Source organism: Oncorhynchus mykiss, chromosome 8 (genome assembly GCF_057628025.1).
Source record: "Oncorhynchus mykiss isolate SJ-2025 chromosome 8, ASM5762802v1, whole genome shotgun sequence".
NCBI lineage: Eukaryota > Metazoa > Chordata > Actinopteri > Salmoniformes > Salmonidae > Oncorhynchus > Oncorhynchus mykiss.
The window spans coordinates 28,904,287-28,922,251 of record NC_143029.1 but is presented as its reverse complement, the minus strand read 5'-3'; the positions used below and the strand labels follow the sequence as shown (position 1 = coordinate 28,922,251).

At 42.0% G+C, this 17,965-nt stretch overlaps 1 protein-coding gene across 1 annotated transcript; it reads right to left on the bottom strand.

The window, feature by feature from the left end:
- Window positions 1-353: 353 nt before the first annotated feature.
- Window positions 354-12,772, bottom strand: LOC110529738 (ankyrin repeat and SOCS box protein 2). Its single transcript, XM_021612211.3, has 8 exons — window positions 12,554-12,772; window positions 10,645-10,811; window positions 10,063-10,218; window positions 9,559-9,804; window positions 9,109-9,280; window positions 3,472-4,027; window positions 2,390-2,543; window positions 354-2,044 (listed from the first exon to the last, which is right to left on the bottom strand). Exons 1-8 carry the CDS (start codon window positions 12,688-12,690, stop codon window positions 1,914-1,916), a joined length of 1,719 nt encoding a protein of 572 aa, XP_021467886.2. The 5' UTR covers window positions 12,691-12,772; the 3' UTR covers window positions 354-1,913.
- Window positions 12,773-17,965: the final 5,193 nt, after the last annotated feature.

The window sequence follows — 17,965 nt, the reverse complement described above, 5'->3', positions numbered from 1 at the left end:
CTGGTCTCTGTGAAATGCAGTGGAGCTATATTACCACCTAGTGGCGTGTAGATATTCAGTAAGGTCTACATGTGGTTGTTTTCCCTTGGTGTAGCACAGAGCTGTCCATTCCTCTTCCTGGAGATCTAGCATCCTGTAGGTGTTCAGTCCAACCCTAACCTAACATATCTGATTCAGCTAGCTAAGGTCTTGGTGAGCTGCTAATATGTAGAATCAGCTGTACTGAAAAGCTGTAGGATGGTAGATCACCAGGAAGAGGTTTGGGCAGCCCAAGTGTAGGGAATCAGTGGTGTTACTTGGTACATTTAGCAGAAACTTTAATTCACAGTGATTTAAAGTTAACACATACCATGTTCCATGTTGGGTAACAGTTTAATGAATGGTACCAACATAAGGACTTCTTTACACATTCATAATCCATACATAACAATTTAAAAAGCAGTACAAGTCTAACCACAATTATCTTCAGACCCATAACCCTCACGCTAGTTGTATAAGCACTATGATCCAACCATTCAAGCCGTTATGATGAAGTGGTCCATGTCCACAAATCACAAAGTTTTGGTTTTTAGCCCTAAGAAAGTGTTTTAGTTTGAGGGAAGCTGATTACATTCTGCCTGATTTTCCCCATCAGACCTGGGATTTGAACTAGCAATCCCCTTCCATAAAAGGCATACTCCATGCATACTCATTGGGAACCCAGGACTGTCATTGACAAACTCTGTTCGTACAGATTCTCTTACTGCTTCAGTTCTAGAGAGAGCTCCGAACTATCCCTTCTGTGCTCCCCATCAGTACCAAAAACTCACTCGCTCGAGGTAGAAGTCTCCTTTAACCACAGATCCAGGATCAGATGATCAAACCACAAATCCTAACTTTAACCATCAGGAGGATTAAAGATAATATCTGACCCTGATCCAGCGGTCCGGCCTCTTCTAGCAGGTGGTGGTTATAGTGGCCCATGTATTTTTAGCCGTCCTCATGGGGGAACACAATGATATGCAAAGCCAGCATATCCGCCGCTGCTGCCATCTACTGTGAGCCTCATAGTCCCTTTGACCGTCTGAGAGACACTGGCTAGGGGAGGCAGGTGCAGGGGACATGAAAGTGCTGGTGGTCAAAGGGCGCAGGGAGTGTTGTGTTCAAAACACTGGGCTCTGTTGCGAAAATGGAATGGAGAGGGGGCTGTAGAGCTTAAGGGGGATGTATGTGTGTGTTAGTTAATTTATTTCCTATGAATATGTAACTTCCCAAGGTTGATTACACCAAAAGTCTTAAAGCTGCAAGCCATTCAACAGTAACTTATGAACAACACAACAAAAATCAAATGTATAACGTGACACTGTGTACATGTAACATGGATAGACAAATAAAGGTGGGAGCTTATTAGGCATGTGCATTCACACAATAAGTATTGAATATAAGTTTCACTCCATACATAAAAACAAAATACTGATACGTACATTTTTCACTTCTACTTGAAGAAATAAAAGCAACAAGATTAAAAAACATTTTTTCATAAAGGGTGAAATCAAGTAAGAGCACCATTGTAACAAAATGCAAGATTTCCTGTTCAAACAAGTCCGGATTGCACGCTCTGCATTGAAATAGAATGCCAGGCCTGTCATGCTCCTTCAATTTTCTTTGAATGAAGGGGTTTGTTTGGAACGTTCGGTGGCTTACCACATTGTTTCCTAAATGTTTGTGTGTAAACCAAAATGTAAAAGAATAATGATTAAATCTGCATTGATTCAGAATGTGGTAAACTCATATGAGCTTTGTCAATCCTTATATTACAATTAGCTGTATGCATATAGAATTGACCTTTAACCAGACACAATCACATGCATAAACAGAATGTTAGCAACTCTACAGTATTGAATTCCATGCCAGTGTCCTTATTGTGCTATGGATCACTCCTCATGGTTCAGAAAGTTGACAAGTCTTCCCGGTAGGGGTAAGGTGCTGATCTGCCTCAGTCTGTGGACTCCCACCCGATGTCGGATCTTCAGCCTGCACAACTGCAAAAGGCTCCGTGGGGGTACTGTTGAATAAAGGATTGGCATGCACAAGTATAGGTTCTCCATAAAATAATCTTTAGTTACAGTGTTATAAAAGCATATGGAAGAAGGAAAATCCTGTACTCACTAGGAAATGTCTTAGGGCAACATTGTCTTGTCGCAAAGCCACCTGCGCTGTAAACTATGTGAAATTATAGTCTGCAACGCAATGTATGTTATGACTTTGTTCTAACAATTTCTGTGAGGGGGAACTTTAGGAAAATGTCACCCTTAAATGTCCTTTTTGACACATTTGAAGGTTGTTGCAAACTTGTGTAACTATATCTAACCTGTTTAGACAGTTGGACCCTGAGGAAGAAGGTACTCACTCGATTTCTCCTTGATACAGGCCCAGGCCTCGTAGCTGTCCAGATGTTCAATGAGTCTGGAGCACAGCTGCACATTACCGACGTAGTCTAGAAGTGCATCTATGATGGGTCCTGCCCAATGACGTATTGAGGGACTGGAGATAATGTCACAGAACTGACAGTAGAGTAGAAAAAGGAATCTGTCACACCCTGATCTGTTTCACCTGTCTTTGTGCTTGTCTCCACCCCCTCCAGGTGTCGCCCATCTTCCTCATTATCCCCAGTGTATTTATACCTGTGTTTGTCTGTTGCCAGTTCGTTTTGTTTCATCAACCCAACCAGCGTTTTTTTCCCAATGCTCCTCTTTGTGTCTCTAGGTCCTGTTTTCTAGCTTTCCCATTTTTTTACCATTCTGCCTGCCCTGACCCTGACCCTGAGCCTGCCTGCTGTTTTGTACCTTTTGGACTCTGCTCTAGACTACTGACCTCTGCCAGCTCTTGACCTGTCGTTTGCCTGCCCCCCTGTGTTTGTATTAAACTTTTGTTACTTCGAAACTGTCTGCATCTGGGTCTTCTCCTGAGCCTTGACAGAATCAAGTAATGCTATACATAATGCATTTAGAAGCATCATGCCACAAGATGCCGCAAACGTAACTGCAACTAAGTTATTTAAATTCTGTGGTAAAACTGCTCCCTAGTCTCTGGTTTTGGGGGGCCAGTGCAGTGGTTACCGTTACCATCAAATTTAAATAAACGAGTGGCCAACTTGATCTCACAACAAACACAGAATTCTAAGAGCCTGAGAATCGCTCATTCTCTGAATCTCAAAATGACAGAAATGTACATGCAAGGTGAACAGGTTATGTTGAGGCATGCTGGTGAGTGGTTAGGGTAAGGTTCTACTTTGGCATGCAAACAAGTGGTTAAGGTAAGGGTTAGAAAACAAAACAGTAAAAAACGAAATATGCCTGGATTCAAACTATTGACATTCCCATGTCGACCACCCCCAACCAACCACCTAGCACGTAATTTCCTTCTAACTCTTGCCCAAACATATTTTCTCTCAAACCACAAAATAACCATCTTTCTGCTAATCCCACCTACCTGCACACCTGGCTCCTCATGGCAGAGACCCAGGTCATCCTTGTATACATTCCTCATCGGTGGGTGTGGTTTGGTGCCATGCTCACACTTGAAACAGGATAGGGCGTCACAGCCATTGTCCAAGAGGTACTTGAGCAGAGATAGATACTTCATACAGAACATGACACTTGCCGGGAACGAGGTGGGGTGAGTTGGGATTTTAACATTGACGTCTGCCCTGTGCTCCACCAGTAAGCACACCATTTGGACACAACCCTGCTTCACAGCCACCAGTAGCGGGTTGAAGATGTCCAGGTTGGGGTTTGCGCCGGCCTCAAGAAGCATGGCAGCAGCATCAACGTTGCTGTTGGTGACTGCAAAATAGAGTGCAGTGGTTCGTCGATCCTGGTATATGGAAGAGCGGTCGCTGGACAGCTTGGCATTGACGTCGAAGTCTGCCTCGATCAGAACCTCCAGGGTGTTGTCTTTGTTGTGTTCGGCGGCAAGATGGAGGGGACTGATGCCACTGCGTCGCACTCTGGACTTGCTGGTGACTTGGATCAGTCTGGACACGATCCTGAATAGGAAAAGCATAGGGAATAGTTGACGGGATAGGAGATTAGCGAAGAGGTTCAAAGAATCCTAGTGTGGTTAGGTGACGATCTACAGCACATTCTGCTTTGTCTAACAATAACTTTTAGTTCACTACTTTAGGTACAGACCACATCTTCAACATAAATATGTTTGAGATATTTTAATGCAGGAAAAGGTTACAAGGTATGAATGTGGAATGACGTCATGCAGGCTTCGAAATGAGGTTAGATGATTTTTAGGTGGTTGTAGAATGAAAGCTTCTTGGTAGGTGTCATAAGAGGTGCTGTCGCATGATTGGAGGACGACTCTGGATGACTGAACGAGCATGACAGTTTTGGATGGTTGACGAAGCTTGATGGTTCAGCATGGTTGAAGGATCTTGATAGACCGGATGGTGGAAGGATCTTGAACGTTCAGGATTGTTGAAGGAGCTTGATGGTTCAGGATGGTTGATGGAGCTTGATGATTCAGGGTGGTTGAAGGATCTTGATAGATCGGGATGGTGGAAGGAACTTGAAGTTTCAGGATTTTTGAAGGATCTTGATGGTTCAGGTTGGTCGATGGAGCTTGATGGTTAAGGATGGTTGAAGGAGCTTTATGGTTCAGGTTGTTGCTTACTTGGTCATTAAAGGATCGGGAGGGAGAGATGAAGACAGAGTCCTGGTGGTCTCTGCTTCTCGGCCCAGAGTTAATCCCCAAAGAGGAAGGGTCAGGACTCCCGAGATGTCCGAGAACGTGAACATGTCAGAGGGCTTGATGCTCTGATTGGAACCATACCCGGCCAAATAGAGAAATAAAAAGGCTCTCTAAGGTCAGGGCGTGACAAGTGCAGTAAAAGTAAAGTAAAGCTGTCAAAAGTATTAATAACAAAGTAAAGTACAGGTACCCCCAAAAACTACTTAAGTAGTCATTTTAATTATTGTTACTTTTTACTACTTTACACCACTGTCCACAATGACACAACATGAATGAAGGTAAAACGGGATTGAAGGGAGAATGCTTAGAACGATGAGATTCTTGCCTTAAACGGCACAATGTGACATCCAGGACATAAAATGGTTCTTCTGCAGTCCCTGTGGGAGAACCCTTTTTGGTTCCAGGTAGAATCCTTTTTCTACGTGGAAATCCAAATGTTTTTTTTCAAAGAATTCTCCCACAGTGACAGTTGAATAACCTTTTTGGAACCCTTTTTCCTGAGAGTGTAGCCTAGCAGCTGTATGGTTTTTGATGTCAGCCCATAATATATAAAATAACTATGGAGTTAACACAGAGGAGAATGTGGAACAGGGACTGCTTTGAGACTAATTACTGCACACTTTCCCGAGATGAAAAAAACTTTCTCATCGTCACTCAATGCCTAGGTCTGTCTTAACTGTACTCACATCCTACCATACCCTTGTCTGTACATTATGCCTTTAATCTATTCTTCCGCGACCAGAAATCTGCTCCTTTTACTCTCTGTTCCGAACACACTAGACGGCCAGTTCTTATAGCCTTTAGCCGTACCCTTATCCTACTCCTCCTCTGTTCCTCTGGTGATGTAGAGGTTAACCCAGGCCCTGAAGCCCCCAGCATCACTCCCATTCCCTAGGCGCTCTCATTTTTTTTACTTCTGTAACTGTAAAACCCTTGGTGTCATGCATGTTAACATTATAAGCCTCCTCCCTAAGTTTGTTTTATTCACTGCTTTAGCTGTGTCTGAATCCTGGCTTAGGAAGGCCACCAAATATCCTGACATTTCCATTCCTAACTATAACTTTTTCCGACAAGATAGAACTGCCAAAGGGGGCGGAGTTGCAATCTACTGCAGAGTTCTGTCATACTATCCAGGTCTGTGCCAAAACCATTTGAGTGTCTACTTTTAAAAATCCACCTTTCCAGAAACAAGTCTCTCACCATTGCCGCTTGTTATAGACCCCCTTCAGCCCCCAGCTGTGCCCTGGACACCATATGTGAATTGATAGCCCTCAATTTATCTTCAGATTTCGTACTGTTAGGTGACCTAAACTGGGACATGCTTAACACCTCGGCCGTCCTACAATCTAAGATAGATGCCCTCAATCTCACACGAATGATCAAGGAACCTGCCAGATACAACCCTAAATCTGTAACCATGGGCACCCTCTTAGATATCATCCTGACCAACTTGCCCTTCAAATACACTTCTGCTGTCTTCAACCAGGATCTCAGCGATCACTGCCTCATTGCCTGCATGCGTAATGGGTCCGCGGGTCAAACAACTACCCCTAATCACTGTCAAAAGCTCCCTAAATCACTTCATCGAGCAGGTCTTTCTAATCAAACTGGTCCGGGTATCTTGGAAGGATATTGACCTCATCCAGTCAGTAGGGGATGCCTGGTTGCTCATCAAAAGTGCTTTCTTCACCATCTTAAATAAGCATGCCCCATTCAAAAAAAATTAAAAACTTGGTTCCCCCCAGACGTGACTGCCCTTGACAGGCACAAAAACATCCTGTGGCGTTCTGCATTATCATCGAATAGCCCCCACGATATGCAACTTTTCAGGGAAGTCAGGAACCAATATACTCAGACAGTTAGGCTAAGGCTAGCTTTTTCAAACAAAACGGATGGCCACCTTTCCTTCCAGTTTTCTGCTGTCAATAACAAGCGGCAATGGTGACTGGAACGAATTGCAAAAATCACTGAAGCCACATCTCCCTCTCTAACTTTAAGCATCAGCTGTCAGAGCAGCTTACCGATCACTGTACCTGTACACAGCCAATCTGTAAATAGCACACCAAACTATCTCATCCCCATATTGTTACTTATCCTCTTACTCTTTTGCATCCCAGTATCTCTACTTGCACATCATCATCTGCACATCTGCACATCTATCACTCCAGTGTCCAGTGTAATTATTTTGCCTTTGTGGCCTATTTATTGCCTTTCCTCCCTACTCTCCTACATTTGCACACGCTGTACATATATTTTTCTATTGTGTCACTTGACTGTACGTTTTATTATTATTATTATTATTATTTTTTTTTTTATTTTTTTTATTTTACCCCTTTTTCTCCCCAATTTCATGGTATCCAATTGTTGTAGTAGCTACTATCTTGTCTCATTTACACGGGAGAGACGAAGGTTGAATGTCATGCGTCCTCCGATACACACCCCAACCAGCCGTACTGCTTCTTAACACAGAGCGCATCCAACCCGGAAGCCAGCTGCACCAATGTGTCGGAGGCTACACCGTGCACCTGGCAACCTTGGCTAGCGCGCACTGCGCCCGGCCCGCCACAGGAGTCGCTGGTGCGCGATGAGACAAGGAGATCCCTACCGACCAATCCCTCCCTATCTCGGACTACGCTAGGCCAATTGTGCGTCACCCCACGGACCTCCCGGTCGCGGCCGGTTACGACAGAGCCTGGGCGCGAACCCAGGGACTCTGATGGCACAGCTGGCGCTGCAGTACAGCGCCCTTAACCACTGCGCCACCCGGGAGGCCCGACTGTACGTTTGTTAATGTGTAAGTCTGTGTTGTTGTTTTTTTTTTTTTTTTTTTCGCACTGCTTTGCTTTATCTTGGCCAGGTCCTAGTTGTAAATGAGAACTTGTTCTCAACCTGGTTAAATAAAGGTGAAATAAAAATAAATATATAAAAATGAATTATAAATGAATTGCCGGGACTTGTATGCTGTTTTCAGAAAAGTTTCATGTGTCCACCAAGGAGTGAGGCTTGCACGATGCCGGGAGATAATCTTTTGTGTTTGTTGAAGCAGGGCTATGGAGGTGTCGGTAGGTAGACGTGCTCGTGGAAAGCGTGGTCTTGAGAGTGGGCTGCATACTCCCTGAGCCGAAGAGTAAATCGTGAAATGAGAGGTTAAAGAGCCTGAAGGTAGCAAACGAACCAAAATAAAACTGTAAAGCATGAATCCCAAGATATCTCAACCCAAAATATGTCTTCTCCAGTACGATACGTTTTCTTTCCATTTAAACAAGTTTTTGTATGGATGTTCATGAGGGTGTCGAATTTAGTTAACATAAAATGTAATGGCTGATTTGCTACGTTTGGCTTACCCCCCAGCCATAAGACTGCTGAACAATGAATCAAATGGCCACTGTACTATTACATTTGTTTTGTACACTGCTGCTACTCGCTGTTTATTATTTATGCATAGTCACTTCACCCCTACCTACATGTAAAAATTACCTCACGGTACCCCCTGTATATTGCCTCGTTATTGTTATGTTATTGTGTTACTTTTTATTATTTTTTTACTTTAGTTTATTAAATATTTTCTTAGCTCTTCTTGAACTGCACTGTTGGTTATCGGCTTGTAAGTAAGCATTTTACGGTAAGGTCTACACCTTGTTGTATTCGGCGCATGTGACAAATCAAGTTTGATTTGATTTGATCGAATATAAGTTTTGTGATGTTTTGGTTGTTACTATGTTAAGAAGTGCATTAGCTTACAAGTACGAGTATACTGATATCAGTAGGAAACGTGACATCGTGGCAACTTTGAGAAATAACACTTTATATCAGAATTGTGCCTGGTCATAAAGTCATAAACCTGACCTGATTCTACAATTTCTGTGATTTCTAAACCTAACCCTAACTACACTGCAAACCTTATGCCTAACCCTAACCTTAAATTAAAACCAAAAAGCACATTTTTGTTTTCATACATTTTTAGGATATAGTCCATTTTGACTTTGTTGCTGTGGTAACTAGTGAAAACCATAGTGCCTGTTGTTCCCACTTGACCTTGCCTCCCGTCTGCCTTCCATTTTTGAAGACATTTATTTTCATTGTTAGAGCGGCCACTAGAGTATCTGGTTATATAATGGGTAAACTGTGGTATATATATATACAGCCATTGATTGTCGAGAGGGGAGGAGATGTAAATGTTTCAAGGTGTGGTCTTTCCTCACAAACGTTAGTGACGTTACACATAACACCATAAAGTGAAAATGGAGACCAGAATAGATACCTTTACTCCCACAAAATCTTTGAATGAAGATTTCATTGTCATCAAATCCATTCATATTGTCGTAACAATGTAGTTATTGTATGAGAATGTATGATATTTCCACCTACTCATCATATCCACGTTGGGCAGCGATATGAATGGGCAGAAGTCCAGCTTTGGTGGGTTTGTTGGCATCTGCTTTCTGAGACAGCAGGAGCTCCACGATCTCCCCATGTCCATTCTTACAGGCTTCATAGAGCGGTGTTGCCCCATCGTTCGCCTGGCTGTTAACGTCTGCACCTGTATCATCAAAGGGCCCACACAGACTTTTTACACGAGACAAATGTCACTAGGAACTTTCTTTAGCATTTAGGATGTACGACTTCAGTGGCATGCCGTTCGGTTTAATTAACACAATCACATTGTCTTGCGGGAGAAAAAATACTTTGAAAAATATAATAAATTCAACCTGGAATGTGATAGGAATCACATATCTAATAAAGCTGATGACAAAAGCTTTTATCTGCACTTAAGCCAATCAACACACAAATCAACGCCCAAGCCAGCATACTGGTTACCATTGGTGATGAGGAAGTTCAGTACTTCAGCATGTCCAGTCTGGGCTGCAGCGAACAGGGGAGTGATACCATACATGTTGACTGGACTGAGCTTGGCCCCCGCCTTCATCAGCAGCACACATATCTCCATGTTGTTGCGGATCACAGCCTCGTGGAGGGCGGTCCAGCCCTGAATACAATGCTTGTTCACCCCGGCCCCGAAGCCCAAAAGCATTGCCACGATCTCAACATTCTCTCCCTCGCAAGCTTTGAACGGGACATATGGATGGATTGTTAGAGAGAGGGAGAGAAACAGTGAACACATGTTTTGTTGAATACAGCCCGATCATCCTATGGCTATAAATCTGAATGTTAAAAAACTAAATGAGCTAGATTGATGCTGTCTTAATATGGACACTGTAAGATTTGGTTATGTGACAAAATAACTTCACATTACCCAAACTTGCAATCATTGTCTCAAAGAATGGCATGCGGGTGTCCTTTATGCATAGGTACAGTATGTACCTTTATATAGAGGGGTTTCCCTGTCCTTGTCAGCGATGACGGGGTTAGCTCCTTTCTCCAGCAGGCACTGGACACAGGACACATGTTCAGCCACCACAGCTAGGAAGAGAGGAGTCTGGCCCTTCATTGTGCACCTGTTAATCACCTCAGGGTGGGCTGGATTCAATGACAGGACAGGATTAGTAGTTGTATGAACAAGTGTGATCATAATGACAGTTTAAAATGTTGGGTGTTTAAGAATCACATGGCATTTAGACATTTAGACGTTGCAGAATTGAGAAGATACTGTGAAATCAGACCGTGTCAAGTCAAAAACCTGGCATGGCACTTTATTAGCACAGTAAACCTTCATACATTATCGCTAGCTTATCCCTCATGGGTATTCAGCAAGAAGTCGTTTTGAAATTAATGCAGTAAGTATTGTGAAAGGTCTCTTTCGACACTAGTGCTAATTTATTTACATTCAATGCCTGGTTGAAGGGGGCTAATAACAGATGCAACAGGAATTCCAAAAACAGTTTTGATATTTAATCGGGTGTGATGGTATGGGGATTGGCACAATCCCAACACTTTGTGGCTCACCTTCCAGTAAGATATCAAGGCATTCCTTCTTCCCATGGGTTGCGGCCTCGTGCAGAGGCAGCCACCCCAATTTATTCCTCTCCGTCAGGTTTCTCCCAGTCTTCACCATCTCCGTCAGAGCACCCACAGCACCAACCTTAATGGCTTTGACGACCGGGTCGACCAGCCTCAAAGAGAATCGAGAAAATTAAGTGCAGGTTCTCTACTTGAGTTGTATTCAATAACAAGTGATGCGAAGAATAGAACATAGACATTTGCACACAGACAAACACTTTCACACTCATAGAAGAGCCAAGTACCTAATCTGGCTAATTTTGTTCAGTTCAGTTTTTTCAGTTCACAGACGATTGACCGTCAACATTGATTTGACAATTGTTACTCCCTTGCTGATGTGGGGCTGGGTATTCAAGAGGAGTTAAGTGCTATGGTAGCTATGAAACTTTCAGTTAAAACCTGTTTGGGACAGGGGGCAGCACGTTCACGTTCGGATAAAAAGCGCGCCCAGAGTAAACTGCCTGCTACTCAGGCCCAGAAGCTAATATATGCATATTAGTAGTTAGTAGATTTGGATAGAAAACACTCTGAAGTTTCTAAAACTGTTTGAATGATGTCTGTGAGTATAACAGAACTCATATGGCAGATGAAAACCTGAGAAATATCCAACCAGGAAGTGGGAAATCTGAGGATTGTAGAGGTCTGGCAGAAGACCATGAGCTGACCGTGCGCCCGTGAGAGCGACCTGTGTTCCGTTGCATTTCTAAAGACAAAGGAATTCTCCGGTTGGAACATAATTGAAGATTTATGTTAAAAACATTCTAAAGATTGATTCTATACATCGTTGGACATACGAACTGTAATAGAACTGTAAAATAAACATTTGTTGTGGAACTGGGATTCCTGGGAGTGCATTCTGATGAAGATCATCAAAGGTAAGTTAATATTTATAATGCTATTTCTGACTTTTACTGACTCCACAACATGGCGGGTATCTGTATGGCTTGTTTTTGTGTCTGAGTGCCGTACTCAGATTATAGCATGGTTTGCTTTTTCCGTAAAGCTTTTTTGAAATCTGATACAGCGGTTGCATTAAGGAGAAGTATATCTATAATTCTGTGCATAACACTTGTATATTTTATCAAAGTGTATGATGAGTATTTTTTTATTTTTTTTATTTAACCTTTATTTAACTAGGCAAGTCAGTTAAGAACAAATTCTTATTTTCAATGACGGCCTAGGAACAGTGGGTTAACTGCCTGTTCAGAGGCAGAACGACAGATTTGTACCTTGTCAGCTCGGGGATATGAACTTGCAACCTTTCGGTTACGCGTCCAACCACTAGGCTACCCTGCCGCCCCCTGTAAATTGATGTTGCTCTCTGCAAATTCGCCGGATGTTTTCGAGGCACAACATTACTGGAAATAACGCGCCAATGTAAACTGAGATTTTTGGATATAAATATGAACTTCATCAAACAAAACATACATGTATTGTGTAACATGAAGTTCTATGATGTCATCTGATGAAGATCATCAAAGGTTAGTGATTAATTTTATCTCTATTTCTGCTTTTTCCCCCCCCTCTCTTTGGCTGGAAAATGGCTGTAAGTGTTTTTGTGACTTGGCTCTGACCTAACATAATCATATGGTGTGCTTTTGCTGTAAAGCCTTTTTGAAATCGGACACGATGGGTAGATTAACAAGAAGTTAAGCTTTAATTTGGTGTATTGCACTTGTGAATGTATGAAAGTTAAATATTTCCCAAAAATATTTTTGAATTTGGCGCTCTGCCTTTTCAGCGGATGTTGTCGAGGTAGTTTTAACAGATCCATGGTTAGGTGATTGCTCCTTTATGGTGTACTTAAAATACTGTAATATGGGAACATACTATAGTAAGGTTGAGGCATACTCACTCTTCAGGCTCAGCAGTGAAATACATAGACCCATCATAGCGTCTCCATGCCACACAGCGCTTCCCCTCATTGCTGGTGAAGGTGTAGCTTCTGGTTGCATCTGATGAAGGCACGTTCTGTAGATAGTCGACTTTCATTCTTTCCTATCGTAATGAAACCAAATTAAAACATCAGTATTAAAACTTATTTCAGGGGGGATAGGCATTCACAAAGTGAATGACCAATGACAGAAACCCAACAAATATCAGAGTATTAGCGCCGGCACCCCGTGAGTGGGTTAGCATTGGTTCAGTCCATTAGTACGTCCGACAGTCAATGTCTAATTCAAACCTAGGACAATAGCAAATCTTGTATGCTAACCACCTCAGAAGATAAACATGACCTATTCAACATGGTTAGTAGATTGATACCTTTGAAATATTACACCTTGAAGGACATGTACTTGCCAGTCAATTGGACTGCCACCTTAGTTAGCATGATCCCAATGACTTACAACACAACCTCTAATAACCCCACAAAGACCCGGCTTGGACTCAAGTGCCCTGCACAAAGTAAGCCTAGTTGAGTTAATTAGCAATTAAGCAAAACGCTGATTTAATCATTTTTGAATGGCTGCCAAGAGCCTAATCCTATGCACCTGGTAGATGGTCTCTAACACACATATATGTGTGCGTGCACACACACACTTCCTCTCTCCCTCTCTTACACACACACACACACACACACGCATCACAACCTTCAGTGAAGACACAGTAGATGCTTGACTCTCCAACCTTCTGGTGATAGAATTAGGGCCCAGGCAACAGGAAAACAAAAGAACAAGAACACCGCGACAAGACAGAAGGTCAACAACAACCTCCTCAAGTATCTTAAAGCAGCCTCATCATCGACTCGGTGGTATAATCAAGCCACAAGAGGCATGTATAGTAAAGATAGTATCACACAGGCATGTATTGTAAAGATAGTATCACCCAGGTACAGTATGTATAGTAAAGATAGTAACACACAGGTATCTATAGTAAAGATAGTAACACACAGGTATGTATTGTAAAGATAGTAACACACAGGTATGTATTGTGAAGATAGTAACACACAGGTATGTATTGTGAAGATAGTAACACACAGGTATGTATTGTAAAGATAGTAACACACAGGTATGTATTGTAAAGATAGTATCACCCAGGTACAGTATGTATAGTAAAGATAGTAACACACAGGTATGTATTGTAAAGATAGTAACACACAGGTATGTATTGTAAAGATAGTATCACCCAGGTACAGTATGTATAGTAAAGATAGTAACACACAGGTATGTATTGTAAAGATAGTAACACACAGGTATGTATTGTAAAGATAGTAACACACAGGTATGTATTGTAAAGATAGTAACACACAGGTATGTATAGTAAAGATAGTAACACACAGGCATGTATTGTAAAGATAGTAACACACAGGTATGTATTGTGAAGATAGTAACACACAGGGTGTGTCACCCATCTGGGTGTGCGTAATAATTCCTCATTTCAAAATTGTACTAGACAACTATATGCTAACGCTTGACACGACTGACACTGTGAGTGAAATAAAACCCTTGCTCAACGAAGGAGCATGGTTGTATTATCAACCCATACAATTCTACTGTGTGGTAAAAAAACAATAGTGTGATTTACCATATCATCTCCTTCAGCTAATGCTTTCTAAATAGTTTGACCTTTCATGGTTTCTCAAACTGTTTTTACCTGATCACTTTAAGGAGAATGGGGGGAAAAGGTGCAGTGCAACAAATAACAAGAATCATACGAGGTAGGAAGAAAATACATAACACTCTAATTGAGGCATCATCATATACGTATTATATGATAGTTCAACCACACATGCAATTATAGGATTTATATGTTCAGTTATATGAATGCAATTCTAGGAATTTTTGATAGTTCGACCACATTTGCAATGAAATTGTTATCTCTACATTCACATTTAGCGCAGCATAATAAAGATTGCACCAAACAATCCAGAATGTGAAATGACATAGATATGTGTTGCACTCAACTCAAGTAAAAGCAAACAACAGCAATGTCACATAAATCCCCATCTATTGTGTGTTATCATCTGTAAAATTCACTGGAGAATCCGAGAGAAGCATTTAAAAACAATATATCAAAATGCATGTATATAAAATGTCTGCTTCCTAACTTACCGTTATGATTTGCTCTTACTTAGTTGAAATGAGCTGTGAGCTAGTAAAGACAGAGTCAGAGGATCCTAATAAATACTATATTATGTGGCGTTCCTCAGTTCAGACAGAGTAGACCACTGTGCTGGAAGTGGAACCAGACTCCCATATCTTACAGTATATGTACTGGATGGATCACATGTGATGGATTATGCAGAAAAGGTGGGCTGTTCATCTGTCAATCAACAGTTGATTATTAGTTTCCTTTACCTTGACATGTTTTTTATTTACATACCGTACTAAGTTTATAATGCCGAACAAAGTAGTTCTCAATCATGGATACAGAATGGATTGCTTCTCAGATGTGTTTCAAGACTAGAACGTCTGCCTCTACCGTATACATTTTGAATCTAATCTAATGATGGATCACAATCGAATTTGACAAACATTCCAAGATAAAATGTAGATGTACACAATGTAGATGATTGTTTTTGAAGAAATGTGGGCCATCATAACATGGACAGTACATTGCATGAGTAATGCACTTGTTTGGGTTGTGTGGTATAGCCATGCTACAGTCTGGTAGTATGAGGTGGTATGAAATGTGTTGTTTTACAGGGTCAGCCATGGTAGTTTGGCGCTCTGTAGTTATTTGGCGCCCTCATGAGGAGTTTGTCTGAAGTGAAGTGCAAGCACGCGCACACACACACATTCTAATCAACAATTATTACTAATCCAGGAATGCTGGACACATAAAAGTGGAAACACATAAACATGGAAACTATGTAATTATTACACAACCTAATGAATACAATCGATTAGTAATTTTTGGACCATTAAATTACTGGACAAATGGACTATTGCATGATTGATGATCACTCATACCCATATTTAAGGAAAACCCATAGAAAAAGTGTATCTCCCCACCTCACCAAAAAATACTTGATTGTTTCCGTGATCAGAAATACATGGAAGTCACCTTCCAGCGGAATATACCCAATTATCAGAAGAAATTCCACAGTGGTCATAAAAAAATACTATAAATATTGCAATTGAAATCTATTTTGGTAAATCAACAATACTTATCAAATGACATCTACTGTTTTGCTCTCACCGTCTGATATGAAAGATTAACTAATTTGCATAGGCTGAGAATGAATAGAACTGATTAACTTGACAAACTGATTAACGAACAATCACCTACTATGAACTGAGCAAAGACTCTATTATGAATGATTGAGGTATAGTGCTTGCTATACACTTCGCCCTGAAGGGAGGGAGGGTCGGACCGGTACCATCCATCGCAACAATCTCCGCCCATGTTATGCTGAAGTAGAACATCTGCCAGCTGAACCAGTGGAGCCCCATCAGGTTGCAATGAGACAGCATCACTGTCCTTCAGGAACAGGTACAGGTAACTGCCAAAATAAAGGAAACGCCAGCATAAAGTGTCCTAATAAGGCGTTGAGCCACCACAATCCAGAACAGCTTCAATGCACCTTGGCATATCTACAAGTGTCTGGAGCTCTATTGGAGGGATGGACACCTTTCTTCCACGAGAAATTCCATAATTTGGTGTTTTGTTGATGGTGATGGAAAATGCAATGTCTCAGGCGCCGCTCAAGAATATCCCATAAATGTTCAATTTGGTTGACCTCCGGTGACTCAGATGGCCATGGCATATAGTTTACATCATTTTCCTGCTCATCAAACCATTCAGTGACCACTCGTGCTTTGTGGATAGGGGCATTGCCTTCCTATGGGGCGTAGCCAAAATAATGGCTTGCCCAGCATTTCTATACATAAGCATGATGGGATGTTAATTGCTTAATTCACTCAGGAACCACACCTATGTGGAAAAACCTGCTTTCAATATACTTTGGATATCTCAGTTACTCGATTGTTCCCATTATTTTGCCAGTTACCTGTACCACTGCACTTCCTTTCCTAGTACTGCCTCCACCAGGACCTGCTGTTAGGGAGCTGCCACTTGCCACACTTCCTGCTCTTGCATCCCCTGTAGGGCCACCTGTACCATCAACTGTAGAGCCCCCTGTAAGGCCCCCTTTAGCACCCTGTGTAGGGCCACCTGTACCATCAACTGTAGAGCCCCCTGTAAGGCCCCCTTTAGCACCCTGTGTAGGGCCATCTGTAGCAATCTCACCTGTAGCACTGACTATAGCGCCCCCTGGAGGTTCCTTTATAGTGCCTCCAGTAGGGCCCTCTGTAACCTCTGCCTCTCCTGAGCCAGCCTGCACACATCCCGTAGCTAAGCCACATAGGCCTGGGAGGTTGAGTTCCACAGGTGGGGTCTGTGTCAGAAGGGTCAGGGTCTGAGTTGAGTCACACCCCAGAGTTTGAAGAGGATCAGGAGGTCCAAGCTCTGGTGCTACTTTGGTATGCGCCGTTACGCTTTAGACATGAAAGATCAACTAATGTGATCAACTACCCACTGGGTGTAACAGATGTATATGTACTCTCCATGCGTTGTGTTTTCTCAAAATAAATCACTTCGACCAGTGGTCCCAGTTGAGCATAATTTATTTCTGCTGTTGTTAAATGGGAAACAGCACGTTAGTTGTGCAGGGCTTAACGGTATTGATGGCTGTCGATGGCAAAATCCCTTGCATCACATTTTCATACTGGGCGAACAAAATACAAAAATACAATACAAAATATAACGTGTGTAAATACCTGTTGTTAAATGGGAAACAGCACATTAGTTGTGCAGGGCTTAACGGTATTGATGGCTGTCGATGGCCAAATCTGTAGCATGAAGACAACTGTGTTAGCAGTGGCTTATGTGACCATTACATCAGTGTACGCTAGCTAACACACTTATTTACAGCAATCATATGCCAAAGCACATCCCAGAAAGCCCCTCAATCCCTAACAGGTACCATATGCCCACACATGTATAAATCAGTAACGTACAGCAAACTTGTACACATTGTAAAATAGAAAATAGAAAACAGTATTCAGAACGTGACCTACCCCTTGCATCACATTTTCATACTGGGAAGACCTGACGTTCACGATCTCCCCCTATCTGCAAGCGGGGCCAATCACAACACACCTTATTGTCATCAGAGTTGAATGCTTGAACATTAAATAAACATTTCTTTAGAGGCAAGTGGAAACATAACCAACCCTGTTACATTGGCACAGACTTCAGTTCAACGTTTAGTTTTAATTTACATTTGGTTGAGTTGTCAACCAACGTGAATTCAACGTGAAAT